The sequence below is a fragment of the Bombina bombina genome, chromosome 3 (assembly GCF_027579735.1).
Source record: "Bombina bombina isolate aBomBom1 chromosome 3, aBomBom1.pri, whole genome shotgun sequence".
Taxonomy (NCBI): Eukaryota; Metazoa; Chordata; class Amphibia; order Anura; family Bombinatoridae; genus Bombina; species Bombina bombina.
In genome coordinates, this window is record NC_069501.1 from 239,218,712 (window position 1) to 239,237,638 (window position 18,927).

Genomic DNA, 18,927 nt, shown 5'->3' on the forward strand with positions numbered 1-18,927 from the left:
TTTGAAACTGGATTCGGGCACAAAGAAGGCACGACTATCTCCTGGTTAATGTTTTTGTTAGAAACAACTTTCGGAAGAAAACCAGGTTTAGTACGTAAAACCACCTTATCTGCATGGAACACCAGATAAGGAGGAGAACACTGCAGAGCAGATAATTCTGAAACTCTTCTAGCAGAAGAAATTGCAACCAAAAACAAAACTTTCCAAGATAATAACTTAATATCAACGGAATGTAAGGGTTCAAACGGAACCCCCTGAAGAACTGAAAGAACTAAGTTGAGACTCCAAGGAGGAGTCAAAGGTTTGTAAACAGGCTTGATTCTAACCAGAGCCTGAACAAAGGCTTGAACATCTGGCACAGCTGCCAGCTTTTTGTGAAGTAACACCGACAAGGCAGAAATCTGTCCCTTCAAGGAACTTGCAGATAATCCTTTCTCCAATCCTTCTTGAAGAAAGGATAGAATCTTAGGAATTTTTACCTTGTCCCAAGGGAATCCTTTAGATTCACACCAACAGATATATTTTTTCCATATTTTGTGGTAAATTTTTCTAGTTACAGGCTTTCTGGCCTGAACAAGAGTATCAATAACAGAATCTGAGAACCCTCGTTTTGATAAGATCAAGCGTTCAATCTCCAAGCAGTCAGTTGGAGTGAGACCAGATTCGGATGTTCGAACGGACCTTGAACAAGAAGGTCTCGTCTCAAAGGTAGCTTCCATGGTGGAGCCGATGACATATTCACCAGATCTGCATACCAAGTCCTGCGTGGCCACGCAGGAGCTATCAAGATCACCGATGCCCTCTCCTGATTGATCCTGGCTACCAGCCTGGGGATGAGAGGAAACGGTGGGAATACATAAGCTAGTTTGAAGGTCCAAGGTGCTACTAGTGCATCTACTAGAGCCGCCTTGGGATCCCTGGATCTGGACCCGTAGCAAGGAACCTTGAAGTTCTGACGAGAGGCCATCAGATCCATGTCTGGAATGCCCCACAGTTGAGTAATTTGGGCAAAGATTTCCGGATGGAGTTCCCACTCCCCCGGATGTAATGTCTGACGACTCAGAAAATCCGCTTCCCAATTTTCCACTCCTGGGATGTGGATTGCAGACAGGTGGCAGGAGTGAGTCTCCGCCCATTGAATGATTTTGGTCACTTCTTCCATCGCCAGGGAACTCCTTGTTCCCCCCTGATGGTTGATGTACGCAACAGTCGTCATGTTGTCTGATTGAAACCGTATGAACTTGGCCTTTGCTAGCTGAGGCCAAGCCTTGAGAGCATTGAGTATCGCCCTCAGTTCCAGAATATTTATCGGTAGAAGAGATTCTTCCCGAGACCAAAGACCCTGAGCTTTCAGGGGTCCCCAGACCGCGCCCCAGCCCATCAGACTGGCGTCGGTCGTGACAATGACCCACTCTGGTCTGCGGAAGTTCATCCCTTGTGACAGGTTGTCCAGGGACAGCCACCAACGGAGTGAATCTCTGGTCCTCTGATTTACTTGTATCGTCGGAGACAAGTCTGTATAGTCCCCATTCCACTGACTGAGCATGCACAGTTGTAATGGTCTTAGATGAATGCGCGCAAAAGGAACTATGTCCATTGCCGCTACCATCAAACCTATTACTTCCATGCACTGCGCTATGGAAGGAAGAGGAACGGAATGAAGTATTTGACAAGAGTTCAGAAGTTTTGTTTTTCTGGCCTCTGTCAGAAAAATCCTCATTTCTAAGGAGTCTATTATTGTTCCCAAGAAGGGAACCCTTGTTGACGGAGATAGAGAACTCTTTTCTACGTTCACTTTCCATCCGTGAGATCTGAGAAAGGCCAGGACTATGTCCGTGTGAGCCTTTGCTTGAGGAAGGGACGACGCTTGAATCAGAATGTCGTCCAAGTAAGGTACTACTGCAATGCCCCTTGGTCTTAGCACCGCTAGAAGGGACCCTAGTACCTTTGTGAAAATCCTTGGAGCAGTGGCTAATCCGAAAGGAAGTGCCACGAACTGGTAAGCACGGATTCTGTCCATAATCTCCTCATAAGGAGGAGAATCACTAGTGATCGCCTTCTCTAGCTCATCGAACCAGAAACACGCGGCTGTAGTGACAGGGACAATGCATGAAATTGGTTGTAGAAGGTAACCTTGCTGAACAAACATCTTTTTAAGCAAACCTTCTAATTTTTTATCCATAGGATCTTTGAAAGCACAACTATCTTCTATGGGTATAGTGGTGCGTTTGTTTAAAGTAGAAACCGCCCCCTCGACCTTGGGGACTGTCTGCCATAAGTCCTTTCTGGGGTCGACCATAGGAAACAATTTTTTAAATATGGGGGGAGGGACGAAAGGTATACCGGGCCTTTCCCATTCTTTATTTACAATGTCCGCCACCCGCTTGGGTATAGGAAAAGCTTCTGGGGGCCCCGGGACCTCTAGGAACTTGTCCATTTTACATAGTTTCTCTGGGATGATCAAATTCTCACAATCATCCAGAGTGGATAACACCTCCTTAAGCAGAGCGCGGAGATGTTCCAACTTAAATTTAAATGTAATCACATCAGGTTCAGCTTGTTGAGAAATTTTCCCTGAATCTGAAATTTCTCCCTCAGACAAAACCTCCCTGGCCCCCTCAGACTGGTGTAGGGGCACTTCAGAACCAATATCATCAGCGTCCTCATGCTCTTCAGTATTTTCTAAAACAGAGCAGTCGCGCTTACGCTGATAAGTGGGCATTTTGGCTAAAATGTTTTTGATAGAATTATCCATTACAGCCGTTAATTGTTGCATAGTAAGGAGAATTGGCGCGCTAGATGTACTAGGGGCCTCCTGAGTGGGCAAGACTGGTGTAGACGAAGGAGGAGATGATGCAGTACCATGCTTACTCCCCTCACTTGAGGAATCATCTTGGGCATCATTTTCTCTAAATTTTGTGTCACATAAATCACATCTATTTAAATGAGAAGGAACCTTGGCTTCCCCACATTCAGAACACAGTCTATCTGGTAGTTCAGACATGTTAAACAGGCATAAGCTTGATAACAAAGTACAAAAAACGTTTTAAAATAAAACCGTTACTGTCACTTTAAATTTTAAACTGAACACACTTTATTACTGCAATTGCGAAAAAGTATGAAGGAATTGTTCAAAATTCACCAAAATTTCACCACAGTGTCTTAAAGCCTTAAAATTATATTTGGTATTGCACACCAAATTTGGAAGCTTTAACCCTTAAAATAACGGAACCGGAGCCGTTTTTATCTTTAACCCCTTTACAGTCCCTGGTATCTGCTTTGCTGAGACCCAACCAAGCCCAAAGGGGAATACGATACCAAATGACGCCTTCAGAAAGTCTTTTCTATGTATCAGAGCTCCTCACACATGCGACTGCATGTCATGCTTCTCAAAAACAAGTGCGCAATACCGGCGCGAAAATGAGGCTCTGCCTATGATTAGGGAAAGCCCCTAGAGAATAAGGTGTCCAAAACAGTGCCTGCCGATATTATTTTACAAAATACCCAGATTAAAATGATTCCTCAAGGCTAAATATGTGAATATATGAATCGATTTAGCCCAGAAAATGTCTACAGTCTTAAAAAGCCCTTGTGAAGCCCTTATTTACTGTCTGTAATAAAAATGGCTTACCGGATCCCATAGGGAAAATGACAGCTTCCAGCATTACATCGTCTTGTTAGAATGTGTCATACCTCAAGCAGCAAAAGTCTGCTCACTGTTCCCCCAACTGAAGTTAATTCCTCTCAACAGTCCTGTGTGGAACAGCCATCGATTTTAGTAACGGTTGCTAAAATCATTTTCCTCTTACAAACAGAAATCTTCATCTCTTTTCTGTTTCAGAGTAAATAGTACATACCAGCACTATTTTAAAATAACAAACTCTTGATTGAATAATAAAAACTACAGTTAAACACTAAAAAACTCTAAGCCATCTCCGTGGAGATGTTGCCTGTACAACGGCAAAGAGAATGACTGGGGTAGGCGGAGCCTAGGAGGGATCATGTGACCAGCTTTGCTGGGCTCTTTGCCATTTCCTGTTGGGGAAGAGAATATCCCACAAGTAAGGATGACGCCGTGGACCGGACACACCTATGTTGGAGAAAAGGAGATTGATGCCTGTGTTAACTTTGCATTTAAAAATGGGATAATTAATAAAGAAATAAGGAGATTTATTCTTGAGTCTGAGGACATTACTCCAGTGATGTATACACTTCCTAAGGTCCATAAAAATTTAACCCCCCCCCCCCTGGCCGCCCAATTGTTGCTGGGATGGGCTCAGTATTATCTAAGGTGTCTATATATCTAGATAAAGTACTTAGGGCTTTTGTTGTGTCTAGTTCCTATATCCAGGATACAGGGGACTTTCTGGTTAAGTTACGTGATTTACAATTGGAGGGCAACAAGGGCATTTTGTTCAGTCTCGATGTAACATCATTGTATACTGCTATAACTCATGAGGCAGGAATTGGAGCTGTTGGCAAGGTTTTAAGTGAATCTGATAGATATACAGTCCCACAGGCAGAATTTATTTTGCAACTACTTAACATTGTTTTGAGGTGTAACTATTTTCTTTCTGAGGATAGTTATTACCTACAGCTCCAAGGTACAGTCATGGGTTCCAATGTCGCCCCCACATACGCCAACATGTTTATGAACATGTTTGAGCAACATTTTGTGTATAGTAATCCTTTATTTTTATCATATGGCGCCACTTGGTGGCGCTATATAGATGACGTGTTTGGCATGTGGGGGGGGCGACATTGGAACCCTAAAAAGTTTTGTAAATGATTTGAATGCGTCTACCAGTCATATCAAATTTAAGTTGGTTTCTAGTGAGGAGAGGGTTGTATTTCTGAACACAGTGGTGTCAAAATGTGTATCAGGTCTAACAGTTGACCTTCACAGAAAGGAAACAGACTGCAACACTCTCCTACACTATAAAAGTGCACATCCTCCCTCTCTGGTTAGATCCTTAACTAAAAGCCAATTTTTACGTGTGAGACGTATTGTGTCCGATGAAACAATAGTAAAGAAAAGGCTTAAAGAAATGGGGGATCGTTTTCTTGAGAGGGGATATCCTCTGGAGCTTATTGAGACTGAAATGAATAATGCCCTGGATACCCCTAGGGAAACCCTATTAGAGAGGAAAAACCGTTTAGAACAGAAGCCCCCTCGATTAGTCTTTGAAAGTCAATACTCAGCTTGGAATCAACAGGTTCTGAAAATCTTACGCAGACACTGGTATATTTTGGGCACCTGTAATCCTGGTGTTCAGGAATTTAAAATTCCTCCTACGCCTGCTTTCAAAAGGGGAAAAAATTTAAAAGATGTTCTGGTTAGGGCAGATATTGGTCCCTCTAAGTCCCCTGGTCAGACATATATTGGGAAAAAAAACTTAGGGAGTTTTCCCTGTTTAAGTTGTTCAAACTGTAATAGTTTAATTAAAGGACCTACTTTTAGTCATCAAAGTCTAGGCAAAAAATATTCCATTAAAGGGAACTACACTTGTAATACTGACTTTGTGGTCTATTTAATTAAATGCCTGTGTGGGCTGGGGTACGTGGGGGAGACCACATGCTCTGTACGTGAACGCATAATACAACATAAGAGTAACATCAGGACCAAAAAAGTGAAGCCCCAGTAGCACATCATTTTTTGTCAGCAGGACATAACCTAAGTCAACTTAGGTTCCAAATACTAGAGCAGGTTAAACATCCTAGGAGAGGGGGTGATCGTATTAAATTATTAAAAAAACGTGAAGCGTTTTGGATTTCTGAACTGGGTACGTTGTTTCCAGGGGGTATGAACAAGGAACTAGACTGGTCAATTTTTCTGTAACAATTATTTGGTAATGTATGCAATACATAGTTGGATATTTGATTATGGAAGGTGAAACATACAATACAGGATTTATGTTCAAAAACATTATGTATTATGCGAATATATGCTTGTACTTTTTATGTATGCATATTGACTATGTGTAAATTCTATGCTTAGATTTTATTTATATTTTGGTAAATGACCACTAGGTGGTAGTATTATGCTAAGGTGCTCTAGATATTATATACAGGTGATGTATTTCGGTAAATGACCACTAGGTGGTAGTATTATGTAAAGGTGTTCTATTTGTTCTATACAGGTGGTTTAATTAGCTTGTAAGGTGGGGTTTGTACAGGTATTTAAGGATGGTGTTAGTGTCTGTTTGACCATACATGACTAAGGACTTGTGTCCGAAACATTGTTGATTTTTTGGAAATTGGCTCAATAAATATGTGAACTTTTGGCAATACAGTGGTGCGACTATCTTTTACTCTGTTACTGTTGACAAACTCTGCAAGGACTGACTACACAGTGTTAACCCTCAAACTACCTGATATCCTGTTGTCTAACCCTGCAAGTACTGAGTATTCAGTATTAACATTCAAACTGCCTGATAACCTGTTGCCAAACTCTGTAAGGACTGACTATACAGTGTTAACCCTCAAACTGCCTGATAACAAGTTACCTACTCCTGCATTATTAACTGTTTCTTGTTTTACCCTTCCTCTGTCTGAGTATAAGTGGACTATCCCTGCTCTCCTGATTCTGTGGAAGACATTTCCTGAAACCAGTTCCTTACTCAGAAGTCTATTTGACTGATATCTTGAATTACTTTGGACTCAGGCTAACTCTGCTCCATATCGTGAGTACATTGTTTTTTAGAGGTTGTCTTGGGGTCACATCCTGGATTAAACTCAGAGTGCAAGGGTGTTGTTTAAGTTCGCCCTAGCATTTGGGTCTTCTTCTGGACGTTTCCTAACCTGACACCATGATTCTATTAAGATCAAAGGAGCCACACTGTGACCCTGTCTTCTAGCGTTTTCAAAGTATGTAAAAATTGAAATAATCTTACCAAAATGCATGCTGTGGAACAGAAACACAGTCTCTCAAGTGTGACAGTCTTGTAGCATCGCTCCTGACAGAGACTTGAGTGAAAAACCAGGCAGGCAGTGAAACTCATCAACATTGATTGCTTAGGAGCTGTTAGCAGGCAGTCTGGATGGGTTCGCAGAAAGACTCTCCCTGCATTTCCAGACTTTAACTTTTGTCAATGCTCTCACTGAGAGGCTGGCAAGACTACTTAAAACTCCAGTCCCATATCGAAGGGCAGATACCCTTCCTAAGGAACTACTCCAAAATCTTCTGACACTTCCCTGCCATCCTCCTGTGGTGAAAGGCAAAAAATGACTGGGGGATAGGGGAAGTGGGAGAGGTATTTAAGCCTTTGGCTGCAGTGTCTTTGCCTCCTCCTGGTGGCCAGGCTCAGTATATTCCAACAGTAAGGAATGATTGACGTGGACTCTCCTTATATTAAAAAGGAAATATTCATATTTTCATTTTGGGTTAGTGCACATGAGAATATGCAATCGGGTTTGCACGCAAGTTGTTTTTAGTTTTTTTCCCCATATTTTGCTCCATTGACTTCAATAGAGGGAATACGTGAACGTGCATGCTATATTCTAAGTTTGGCTTCTTGCACTTGTCGGGTTAGCGAGCAAGCGAAAACAGTTTATTTTGAACCCTTAAGAAGAGTGCAACATGACGAGCGCAAAAAGCTTACTTCTAGTGCAGTTAACACTCAAGCTTTAAATAGTGCTCCATTTGTAATCTGGCCCATTGTATTTTCAGCTATTTTTTACTTAAGCAATTTTAATTTAACCATCTGTCGTGAAAAATATACTTATGTTCTATTTATGCTCTTTCAAATGTTTTTTTTTTATTATGATGTCCATTAAGTCCTAACCTCCAGCATTATTTATTTAAACCAACATATTACTCACATGCAAAAATCACTTGAAAGTGACACAGCATTTCTGAAAGAGCTGCCTAGAAAATATCACATGGATCACTATGTAAAGAATGAAGATATTTACCTCAATATTTCTTTAGCCTCAGTAATTGCTCTGTGTGCAGAAATATTTCAGCTACTGTCATCTGAATGGAGGAAATAACCCCATCCAATCAGAATCATCTGTGCTGCGTTCACATTTTGCTTTGGTCTTGTGAGATTATAAAATACTCTTTAAGGCTTTCATAGCAAACCTCCTTGAACTGAGGAGGGAAATAAAGTCTCTGTTCCTGCAGATGTACACTTCCTTGCAAGCATCCTGATTGGACGGTTAAGATCCCTTTACAATAGGATGTGGCTACTGAGGAGATTTTAAGGTAAAATATCTTCCTTTTTTACATAGAGATGTTCATGTGATATTATATATTTAGCTTTCTGCAGATATGCTGCATCAATTATCATGTCCATTTAATAAGGAAGCATTTTACCAATTCAATGTACATGTTTGAGAAATAAAGGGAGAAATAACGTTTCTGACATGGTCTTTTTCTTCAACTTATAAAAGAAAGGAAAAAAGTGGTGTCTCTCATACCTCAAGTATTTTGGGAGAACCTTGGCGTCCCAGGGTACCCAAGATCAGCCCCCATGTTTTGGCATTAGCAGCAGCTGAAATGGCATCACTGCGGTTTTTAAGCATTATGCTGTGTTCATAATATTCCCGGGAGAAAACTTTGCTATATGGATCATATCTACAATAAAAAGAAGGAAAAAAAAAAAGAAATTGAAATCCATAGATAGATCAATACATGTAGTGTGTGTTTGTTTTATGTGTAAAATGTAACCACTTCAAAATAAATAAAACATTGCATTGTTGGCTTTGCATACAAATAGGGGTCTTTATTCCAGTTATTTTACATTAATCTACGGTAGAAGCTGATCAGAACTTAAAAAAACAAAAAACAAACAATTGACGCATAAAACTGAGTTTTTAAACAGAATCACATTTAACTTAAAACGGAGACATGAAATCCAAAAATGTTTCTTCCATCATTTAGATAGCACATACAGTTTTTAACAACTTTCCAATTTACTTTTATTATCATATTTGCTTTCTATCCTTTGTTGAAGAACCAATAATGCATTACTGGGAGGATAAGAGACATATATATGCAGCCACCAATCAGCAGCTAGCTCACAGTTACGAACTGCTGCTACTGATCATACCTAGCTATGATTTTCAACAAAAGTTACAAAAAGAACAAAGCAAATAAGATTATAGAAATAAATTGGAAAGTTGTTGAAAAATGCATGCTATATGTGAATCATGAGTTTAATTTTGACTGTACTGTTCCTTTAAATAAAAAGGGGCATGAAACACAAATTTCATTCATGATTGAGATAGAGCATACAGTTTTAAATAACTTTCCAGTTTACATCTATTATCTAAATTGCTTCATTCTACTTGTATCCCTTCTTGAAACATGCCTAGGTAGGCTCAGGAGCAGTAATGCACTACTGCAAACTAGCTGCTGATTGGTGGAAGCACATATGCCTCTTGTCATTGGCTGACCCATTGTATTTAGCTAGCTCCCAGTAAAGTAATGATGCTCCTTCAACAAAGGATGCAAAGAGAATGAAGCAAATTTGATAAAAGAATTAAGTTGTTTAAAATTGTATGCTGCATCTGAATCATGATAGACAAATTTTGGTTTTTATCCTGTTTTGAATAGCAGAAGATCTAAAATCATAATAAATGTTTTTAAAGGGCTTAAAACTTAAAATTATTTGCAAAAACTACTTGAAAGTCCTGGTATGTACGATTATCTCATCTCACTTAATTTGTGGCTGTAAATGAGTTTGTATATATGATCTATACTAACAATCTGCAGCCTTTTGGATGAAACCTAAGTTACATATTTTGATTTGTGGCCACTCTATAAGTCAGGGTAAGCACATGATATATATATATATATATATATATATATATATATATATATATATATATAATATCTTTGCAAAGATAAGCACTCACTGGATTTCAACATAACAAATTATTTATTTGGCAGTGACGTTTCGGGGCATTCACCCCTTCCTCAGACATACAGTATATTGCAAAGATTGAATATTTTGTTAAGCACCCTGGTCTGTGTTTGGGTTGGCCAGTGAGAGTGCACTTATTTGGAGACATATAAAATTAGGTTGAATGTCAGTAAATGTTTAATGGGTGTGTGTTTACTCACAGTTCTGACCTCCCATAGCCTTATGCTGTTTTTTCTTTTGTAAACTTAAGAAATGTGATTTTGCTTGCCTAGCACCTAAATTACACACAGACAGTGTAGTGCTACTACAACTGTCAAGCCTGGATTCGAATGTGGGAATGTGCTCTGCTTACTTAAAATGGTGCAAGCGCTACACATCTGTACCTGCTGACCTCACAGAAAAGAAAAAAGAAGACAGAGGATAGGGGATGCTGACACTAAGTAAAAGGCAACCATTGGGGTGCAAAAAAATGTATTGCTTTCTTTTAAGTCTTCTGTCTCTGTATACTGCTTTGGTTTTGATACATTGAAGCATAAAAATATAATGTATGCTTTCCTGATAAATTTATTTCTTTTGTGGTGGTTACACAAGCAAATTGAGATTCAAAAGATGAGAAATTGATTTTACCACTGGCTGGATTGTGACTAAAGCTGGACCAAAACTGAGAATACCAGGAAGCTTAGCAAACTAATAGAAAACAAAAAATTAGAAACTTGGCCCTTTAAAAAAACTGGTGGATAAATCCTTATCCAAACCATCTTGAAGAAACTAAAGAGTGCCAGCTAAAATCATGCTTTAAACACCAAGAAATAAAGGCCTTCAAAAACCTATGAAAAACCTTTCTTGTCACCGGTTCACAGGTTTGAAAAAAAGGACTAAAAAACAGAATCAGAAAAAACTGTCTAAATTCTAAGCAAGTCCATCAAGTTGAGAGATCTTAAAACCTGATAAAAAAAGCCCTTGAGACAGAAGGTTGTGGCACAGAGTAAAAGGCCATGGAGAACAACCTTCACCAGATCTGCAAACAAAGTATTGCAAGGTAAAGCTGGAGCAATCACAATTACTGATAATACTTCTGGCTTGATCCTGGCTACCACTCTTGGAAACGTAAGATATGAAAAGATGTAAGCCAGACAAAACAACCAGCGGGATACTAGAGCAATCACAAACTTTGCCTGAGGACCCCTGAAACTCTGAAAATATCAGGTGAGCTTGATGTTCAACAGAGAAGCCATCAGATCTGTTTCTGGAAGACTTCACATGATCCACAATCTGATTAAAAAAGCTCCCAGATAAAGAGACCACTCCTCACCCGGATGAAGAGGCTAATAACTGAGAAGTCTGCTTCCCAAATGCTCAACCCTGGAAGAATAAATGTAGAAATTGAAGAGATTAGTCTTTGCCCAAGAAAAAATTCAGGGCAACTCCCTCATCGCCAGGGAACTGCGAGTTCCCTCTTGATGAAAGAAGTAAGCTACCACAGTGGCATTGTCTGATTACAAGCGTAGAAATGTCTCTCTTTAACAGAGGCCAGCTCTGAAGAGCCCTGAAGATTGCACAGAATTCCAAAACATTTATAGGTACCCTCTTCTCCGGAGGAGACCAAACTCCCTGTGCTCTCCGAGACCCCTAGATTGTTACTTCTTTTAAGATTGAGTAAATTCTTACAATTTTGCTTCTTGTTTTACAAGGGCAGTTTAAGTCTAAAAAAGACTTGCTGAATATTTTTCTTTGTGGTGTCACCACAAAGAAAACTATTCAGCAAATCTATTTTAGACATAAAACTGCCCTTGTAGAACAAGAAGCAACATTGTCAGAATTTACTCAATCTTAAAAGAAGGAACTTTGAGAAACCTGATTGAAGTCTTAAAATCCAGAACTGGCCTGTCACAAGCTTCTTGGGAACAATGAAGAGGTTTGAATACAACCCCTTGCTCCAACTTTGAAAGTGGGACTATAAATCCCAACCATTCCAGATCTAAGACTGAAAGAAGTATCTTGATTTTACAGGATAATACAGAACAAGAGATAGAAGAAACCTTAACCTGGGGAGACTTAATTTGAAACCAAATCAGTATCACTGGGAACCTAAATTCAGAACCCATGGATCCTAACACAAAAAAACTAAACCCCCTGAAAAAGGCGTAAACTACCCCCTACCAGAAGTTCCAGATTAGAGGCCGTACCTTCATGATGACTTAATAGTGAAGGCATGTTTCTTAGACTGTTTAGACTTGTTGAAATCGAAAATGGCTTCAATGAAAATTCAAAAAAGAGCCCTGTTTCAAAATGGAAGGAGGAGGATTTTAGGTTCCTAGATGGACGAAAGGAACAAAAATTATAAAAAACACCGATCTCACCTTTACAATTCAGAGAGAAAAGCTCATTTACCTTAAGCCATAGTAGAAAAAAAATAGCATCCAGACCAGGCCTAAACAAAAGTATTCCCTGATAAAAAAATGTGCAAAAACCTAGACTGAGATGTCTTATTATAAATTAACAAACTCTCAACCTTCTGGTTGCTAGGCGGCTGTGACCAGTGGACCACAATGAACTGCCTGTCCCTCCTGATAAGGACTGCTAATGCAATCATTTTGGCATTCATTTTAATAATGTCAACAATAGCATCACTGAGCTTAAATGTCTTTACTGATTCCAAAACTCTTTACCAGCAGATGCATTAGAAAACATCTCAGATAAACTATCACACCAAAGAGTAGGAGTTGCAGCAACTCAATAATAGTAAACCTGTTTGCTGAAAAGCATTCATATGAAAAGACCCAAACTTCCTATCCATAGGGTCTTAACCAATTAGTTACTTTCCTGAAGAGGTATAGTAGTTCTCTTAGATAAAAGTAGACATAGCGCCATCTACCTTAGAGATAGTACCCAAAGGTCTATGTCAAAAACAAAATTTATGCTTACCTGATAAATTTCTTTCTTTTGCGATGTACCGAGTCCACGGATTCATCCTAACTTGTGGGATATTGTCCTTCCTGACAGGAAGTAGCGATGAGAGCACCACAGCAGAGCTGTCTATATATCTCCCCCCTTAACTCCACCCCCCAGTCATTCGACCAAAGCCAAAGAAGAAAAGGAGAAACTATAAGGTGCAGAGGTGACTGAAGTTTACATAAAAAATACTATCTGTCTTGAATAGACAGGGCGGGCCGTGGACTCGGTACATCGCAAAAGAAAGAAATTTATCAGGTAAGCATAAATTTTGTTTTCTTTTGCAAGTTGTACCACGGATTCATCCTTACTTTGGAAAAGGTATGAAGCGAAGACCAAGTCGCAGCCTTACAAATCTGTTCAACAGAAGCATCATTTTAAAAAGCCAAGTCACCGCTCTAGTGGAGTGAGCTGTAATTCTTTCAGGAGGCTGCTGTCCTGCAGTCTCATAAGCCAAACGAATGATGCTTTTCAGCCTAAAGGAAAGAGAGGTAGCCGTAGCCTTTAGACCTCTACGCTTTCCAGCATAGACAACAAACAAAGAAGATGATTGGCGAAAATCTTTGGTTGCCTACAAATAAAACTTCAAGGCACGAACCACGTCCAAGTTGTGCAACAGACGTTCCTTCTTAGAAGAAGGATTAGGACACAGAGAAGGAACAACAATTTCCTGATTGATATTCCTTTTAGAAACAACCTTAGGGAGGAACCCAGGTTTGTACGCAAAACCACCTTATCAGCATGGAAAACAAGATAAGGCGAGTCACATTGTAATGCAGATAGTTCAGAAACTCTTCGAGCTGAAGAGATAGCAACTAGGAACAGAACTTTCCAAGATAGAAGCTTAATATCTATGGAATGCATGGTTCAAACGGAACCCCCTGAAGAACTTTAAGAACTAAATTTAGACTCCATGGCGGAGCAACACGTTTAAACACAGGCTTAATTCTAACTAAAGCCTGACAAAAAACCTGAACGTCTGGGACATCTGCCAGACACTTGTGCAACAGAATAGACAAAGCAGATATCTGTCCCTTTAAGGAACTAGCAGACAATCCTTTCTCCAATCCTTATTGGAGAAAAGACAAAATCCTAGGAATCCTGATCTTACTCCATGAGTAGCCTTTGGATTCGCACCATAAAAGATATTTACGCCATATCTTATGATAAATCCTCCTGGTGACAGGCTTTCAAGCCTGAATCAAGGTATCTACGACCGACTCAGAGAAACCCCGCTTTGATAAAATCAAGCGTACAATCTCCAAGCAGTCAGTTGCAGAGAAATTAGATTTGGATGCTTGAATGGACCTTGAATCAAAAGGTCCCGTCTCAGTGGCAGAGTCCATGGTGGCAGAGATGACATATCCACCAGGTCTGCATACCAAGTCCTGCGTGGCCACGCAGGCGCTATCAAAATCACTTAAGCTCTCTCCTGTTTGATTCTGGCAATCAGACGTGGAAGGAGAGGGAATGGTGGAAACACATAAGCCAGGTTGAACGACCAGGGTACTGCTAGAGCATCTATCAGTACTGCCTGAGGATCCCTTGACCTGGATCCGTAACAAGGAAGTTTGGCGTTCTGACGAGATGCCATCAGATCCAATTCTGGTGTGCCCCATAGCTGAACAAGTTGAGCAAACACCTCCGGATGGAGCTCCCACTCCCCAGGATGAAAAGTCTGACGACTTTGAAAATCTGCCTCCCAGTTCTCCACCCCTGGGATATAGATCGCTGATAGATGGCAAGAGTGAGCCTCTGCCCATCGGATTATCCTGGAAACTTCTATCATCGCCAAGGAACTCCTTGTTCCCCCCTGATACAGTCGTGATGTTGTCCGACTGAAACCTGATGAATCCGGCCGAAGCCAGCTGAGGCCACGCCTGAAGAGCATTGAATATCGCTCTTAATGCCAGAATATTTATCGGTAGGAGGGCCTCCTCCCGAGTCCACAAACCCTGTGCTTTCAGGGAATTCCAGACTGCACCCCAGCCCAGTAGGCTGGTGTCCGTCGTCATAATAACCCACGCTGGCCTGCGGAAACACATTCCCCTGGACAGGTGATCCTGTGACAATCACCAAAGAAGAGAGTCTCTGGTCTCTTGATCCAGATTTATCTGAGGAGATAAATCTGCATAATCCCCATTCCACTGTTTGATTCAAAAATTCTGAAATTTTCACAGTGTAACCACTAAGCTTTAGAAGGATTGCACCACAAGTAAAAAAGCAATAGACCCCCAAATGAAAAAAACGGATTGATAATTGTCTAAAACCGGTTAAAACCCCCTAAAGCACCTGCCCTTAGGAAGTGATAATATGGGGTTTAAAGCTTCAATTAGTCCCTCAGAAGACTATCAGGACCTCAGGAGAAGTTGCTTGCTGCTTGTAAATGTAGGCCCCGCCCACCTCACTCGATGTTGCTGGGGCCTACACAAAACTAACAAACCCTGCCTGAAAGCCATGTGGGTTATAAACAACCCCAAAGAACCCTCAAGCAAATGTCCCATAAAACAGAAAACGTTACTCCCAGACACAAAAACGTTTGTCCCAAATTCACATAACAAACTGTGTGCCCACAAAAAAATTAACCCTTTATGCAAGGTAGTAAAAACCTCTGATAACACTAGGATTACTGCTTCCCCTTCCCCTAATGGGGACACTGTCAGCCTTTCTGAGTTAACACAGTCTCTGCAGAAAATATGACTGAACATACCTCATTGCTGTATAGCAAGAAACCGTTTCTCACACTGAAGTTTTCCTGTACTCCTCAGCTCATGTGGGAACAGCAGTGGACCTTAGTTACAAATGCTAAGATCATCATCCTCCAGGCAGAAATCTTCATCTATGTCCTGCCTGAGAGTAAATAGTACAACACCGGTACCATTTAAAAAAAACAAACACTTGATTGAAGATAAAATAAAACTAACAGTTTAACACCTCCTCTCTTTACCCTTCCTGCTTAGAGCCAGCAAAGAGAATGACTGGGGGGTGGAGTTAAGGGGGGAGCTATATAGACAGCTCTGCTGTGGTGCTCTCTTTGCTACTTCCTGTCAGGAAGGACAATATCCCACAAGTTAGGATGAATCCGTGGACTCGGTACATCTTGCAAAAGAAAAGGAAACATCCTTTTAAATATTAAAGGGGATAGACAGACTAGACCAGTTTTAAGAGCATATTTCAGAAATACCTCTGGTGACTTAGTAGTGGGTTTAAAAAACAATTTTATAACAGACTTAACCTCAGGAATCTTAGGATCCTTGTTTAGGTTAAGACAGAAAATAAAAACAAAGCAAGATTCTGTATCTTAATCAGAGACTCCTGATCTAATCAACACTCTGAGGACAAATCAAACAGACCGGGGTCTGAAACATGCAGCTTTAAAGACGTAAACCTATTTAAATTAGATAAGATAAATGAGGAATTATCAGCTTTTGTGTTAAACATGTGAGGCGTGCAATCAAGCCAATATATGCATGTTGAACAGTGCACAAAACAAATAAAATAATACGCGTGAAAACCTAAATAACGTGCTAAAAAAAACTGACACTCGCTACAAAAAAATAAAACATAGGGTTACAAAATATAAGGTTCCTGCAGCCCAAAATCTCATACATAACATATAATAAATAATGAATGTCACAATAGTCCCCTGGCTATGACATATAACAATAACTGTACCTACTAATGTGAGTGCCCACATAAATGTTAACTATATACTTACTTGATAAGCACCAACACTACTGGACTTACCATCTGCAGAAAAAAAACTGCTTCCAGTAGATAGCCAACCAGTACTGTATGCGTAATAACAGAGGATCTGTGTATGTAGAGTATAACAAGAGTCCAAAAGAACAAGGCTAGGGACGGGTCCCTGTGACAGGCCCAATACTCTATAAGCTTCCCTCTGTCCAAACAGTAGCTTTCTTAAGGAAAATGTGCCCCTTTTCCCCCTCTTACAGAAGAACAGCTGGTGCACCTCCATTCTTCACTTTTCTCCTGTGGAGGCAAAGAAAAGACCAACTGATTTACCAGTGAGGTGGGAGGTTTTTTAAAGGCTCTTGGAGTTTTAGGAATCTTGTCTTCTCCTAGTGGCCAGGAGTGGTATTCCCAGGAGTGGTATTCCCAGGAGTAATGGCTCGTAAGCTCTCACCACCTTTATAAAAGAAATTTAATTTACAGTCGCATTAAGCATTTTTTACAGCTATTGAAAGCATGGAAGACTTGTACGTCTCTGGTAATTTCCACAGCCCACACTTCTGTGAATAACAGCAATATCAGCGTATGTGTCTGCAGGCAACGAAGGGCCATTATGACCATAATTACCGAAATAGACAAAAAAACAACAAAAAAAACAAGGTCCTATATTCTGAGTGTCATTTGCAAATTAAATTAAATTTTAACAAAATGATTCATAAAGTAGTTTGCAAGTCAACTCATATCAGCTAACACACTTAGTCCAGTATGAATTATTTAGCATACTAGGGATCCTGACATACCAAGTCCAGTTTCCAAATCAGTGTTTGTTATCACCTTAAATATAAGAAATTATCTACCAGCATCTGGAGTAAGATGATCAAGGGGGTGGTAGGCCATAAAGAAACTGGAGAAAAAGGAATGAGTCAGAAGGTAAAGGAGGAAAATAGATTAATAGTGGAGAAAACAGAATCTGAAAAACAGACATTTCTGATAAAAGGGAATGTGAAAATAGGATAAGGAATGTGAGAAAATAAAAAAATAAAACTCATATAAGAAATGTAAGAGGAAGAGTGATGCGTATCAAGAGAAGAGGAATGTGATAGGTGAGTGAACTAGGAAATTTAACCTGCAGTAATTTCATGGACATGATAAATCAAAAGTACAACCATGGTGGCCATACCCGGATAAAATAAATACATGATTAGTAGTAATAAAAACACCATTAGAAGCACTGAAGCTCAAACATCAATGTTTCATAAAATATTTAGCAAACTCTATACTGCTGCATTATTAAGTTAAGCAGCTGAGTCTGCCAAGGAACTAGGGACTACACTTGTTGATTAAACCTTTAATAGTTGAAATAAGTGGACTTTCTTCTTTGCCTTTGATGATGCAGTGCACATCGTAGCCATCTATAGAAGCATGTTGGATGACAACCTTGCCTGTAACCCCATGTGATTAATACTTTTTTTCCAGTCCTTAGTGTGGGCTACATATATTTTTAGAACGTACTCAATACACTTGTAGACAGCGCACATCACTGAGCTATACTTGATAATAGCTTAGAGAAAAAACAAAAGGAAAACTCGTGTTCCCTTGCTTTTGGATGATACCAATCTCAAAATAATTAAAATTATAGAAAATGATAGAAGTCTTCGGTAATAAAATATAACTTCTTAACCTTGGATTTTAGAATTACCTTTGAAAAAAGGTTGACAAGGATGACAAAGCAAATACAAATAAAAGGTTAATGCAAATAATGAACTTCGATTCATGACTCAGATCTTGTAGTTGAACAATATTTTTTTCCAGCTAGAGCAGACAAAGTAGAACTTCTATCTTCAAGGGTCTAACACTGTTGTTCTTCAGATAACCAACAAGCAAGGGCAGAGGGGCATGATATTTTAGTTTACTGAATTCTCTCAATGTACCATGCAAAGCATATTCTACTGTTATGTGGCAGAAGTAGATTTGTTTTAGCCTCTATTACTATGGAAACCACTGGTTCAATCAAGCCTTCATTTTCAGTACCACTTAACCAGGCTTTCAAAGCTGGATCCTATGGGATGCCATACTGTAATATGACTGACTGAGTAGGACTGATCTTCCTGAAAGAATCCAGGTGTCTGTTTGAACGATTTTCAACCAAGAAAAAGAAGGCATCTAACCAGAAAGGAAAGATTGTTTCTCCTTCTGATTTACTATTTTCTTTTTGCGCTCTTCAGTACTTTATAAATCGGGATGAAGAAGAGAAACATATGCCAGAGAGATGCCCTTTTATATTTAAAGTGTTGATTCCTTCTGCCTACACAGTCCTTTTGTTTTATCTGATGCCATCAGATATATGCCTAAATAACTCCATTTGGTCTAGAAAATGTCATTGTTTAGACACCACCCTCATATTAATATTTCT

The 18,927-nt window shown here is 39.8% G+C and overlaps 1 protein-coding gene across 1 annotated transcript in view; it reads right to left on the bottom strand.

Annotated features, from left to right (window-relative positions):
• The window catches only part of DPH1 (diphthamide biosynthesis 1), a 1,055,215-nt gene that overhangs the window by 223,857 nt on the left and 812,431 nt on the right, over nucleotides 1-18,927 (bottom strand). The window contains exon 8 of the mRNA XM_053706219.1: nucleotides 8,422-8,578. Within this exon, the coding sequence (XP_053562194.1) occupies nucleotides 8,422-8,578 (157 nt within the window). The remainder of the gene's footprint in view (nucleotides 1-8,421; nucleotides 8,579-18,927) is intronic.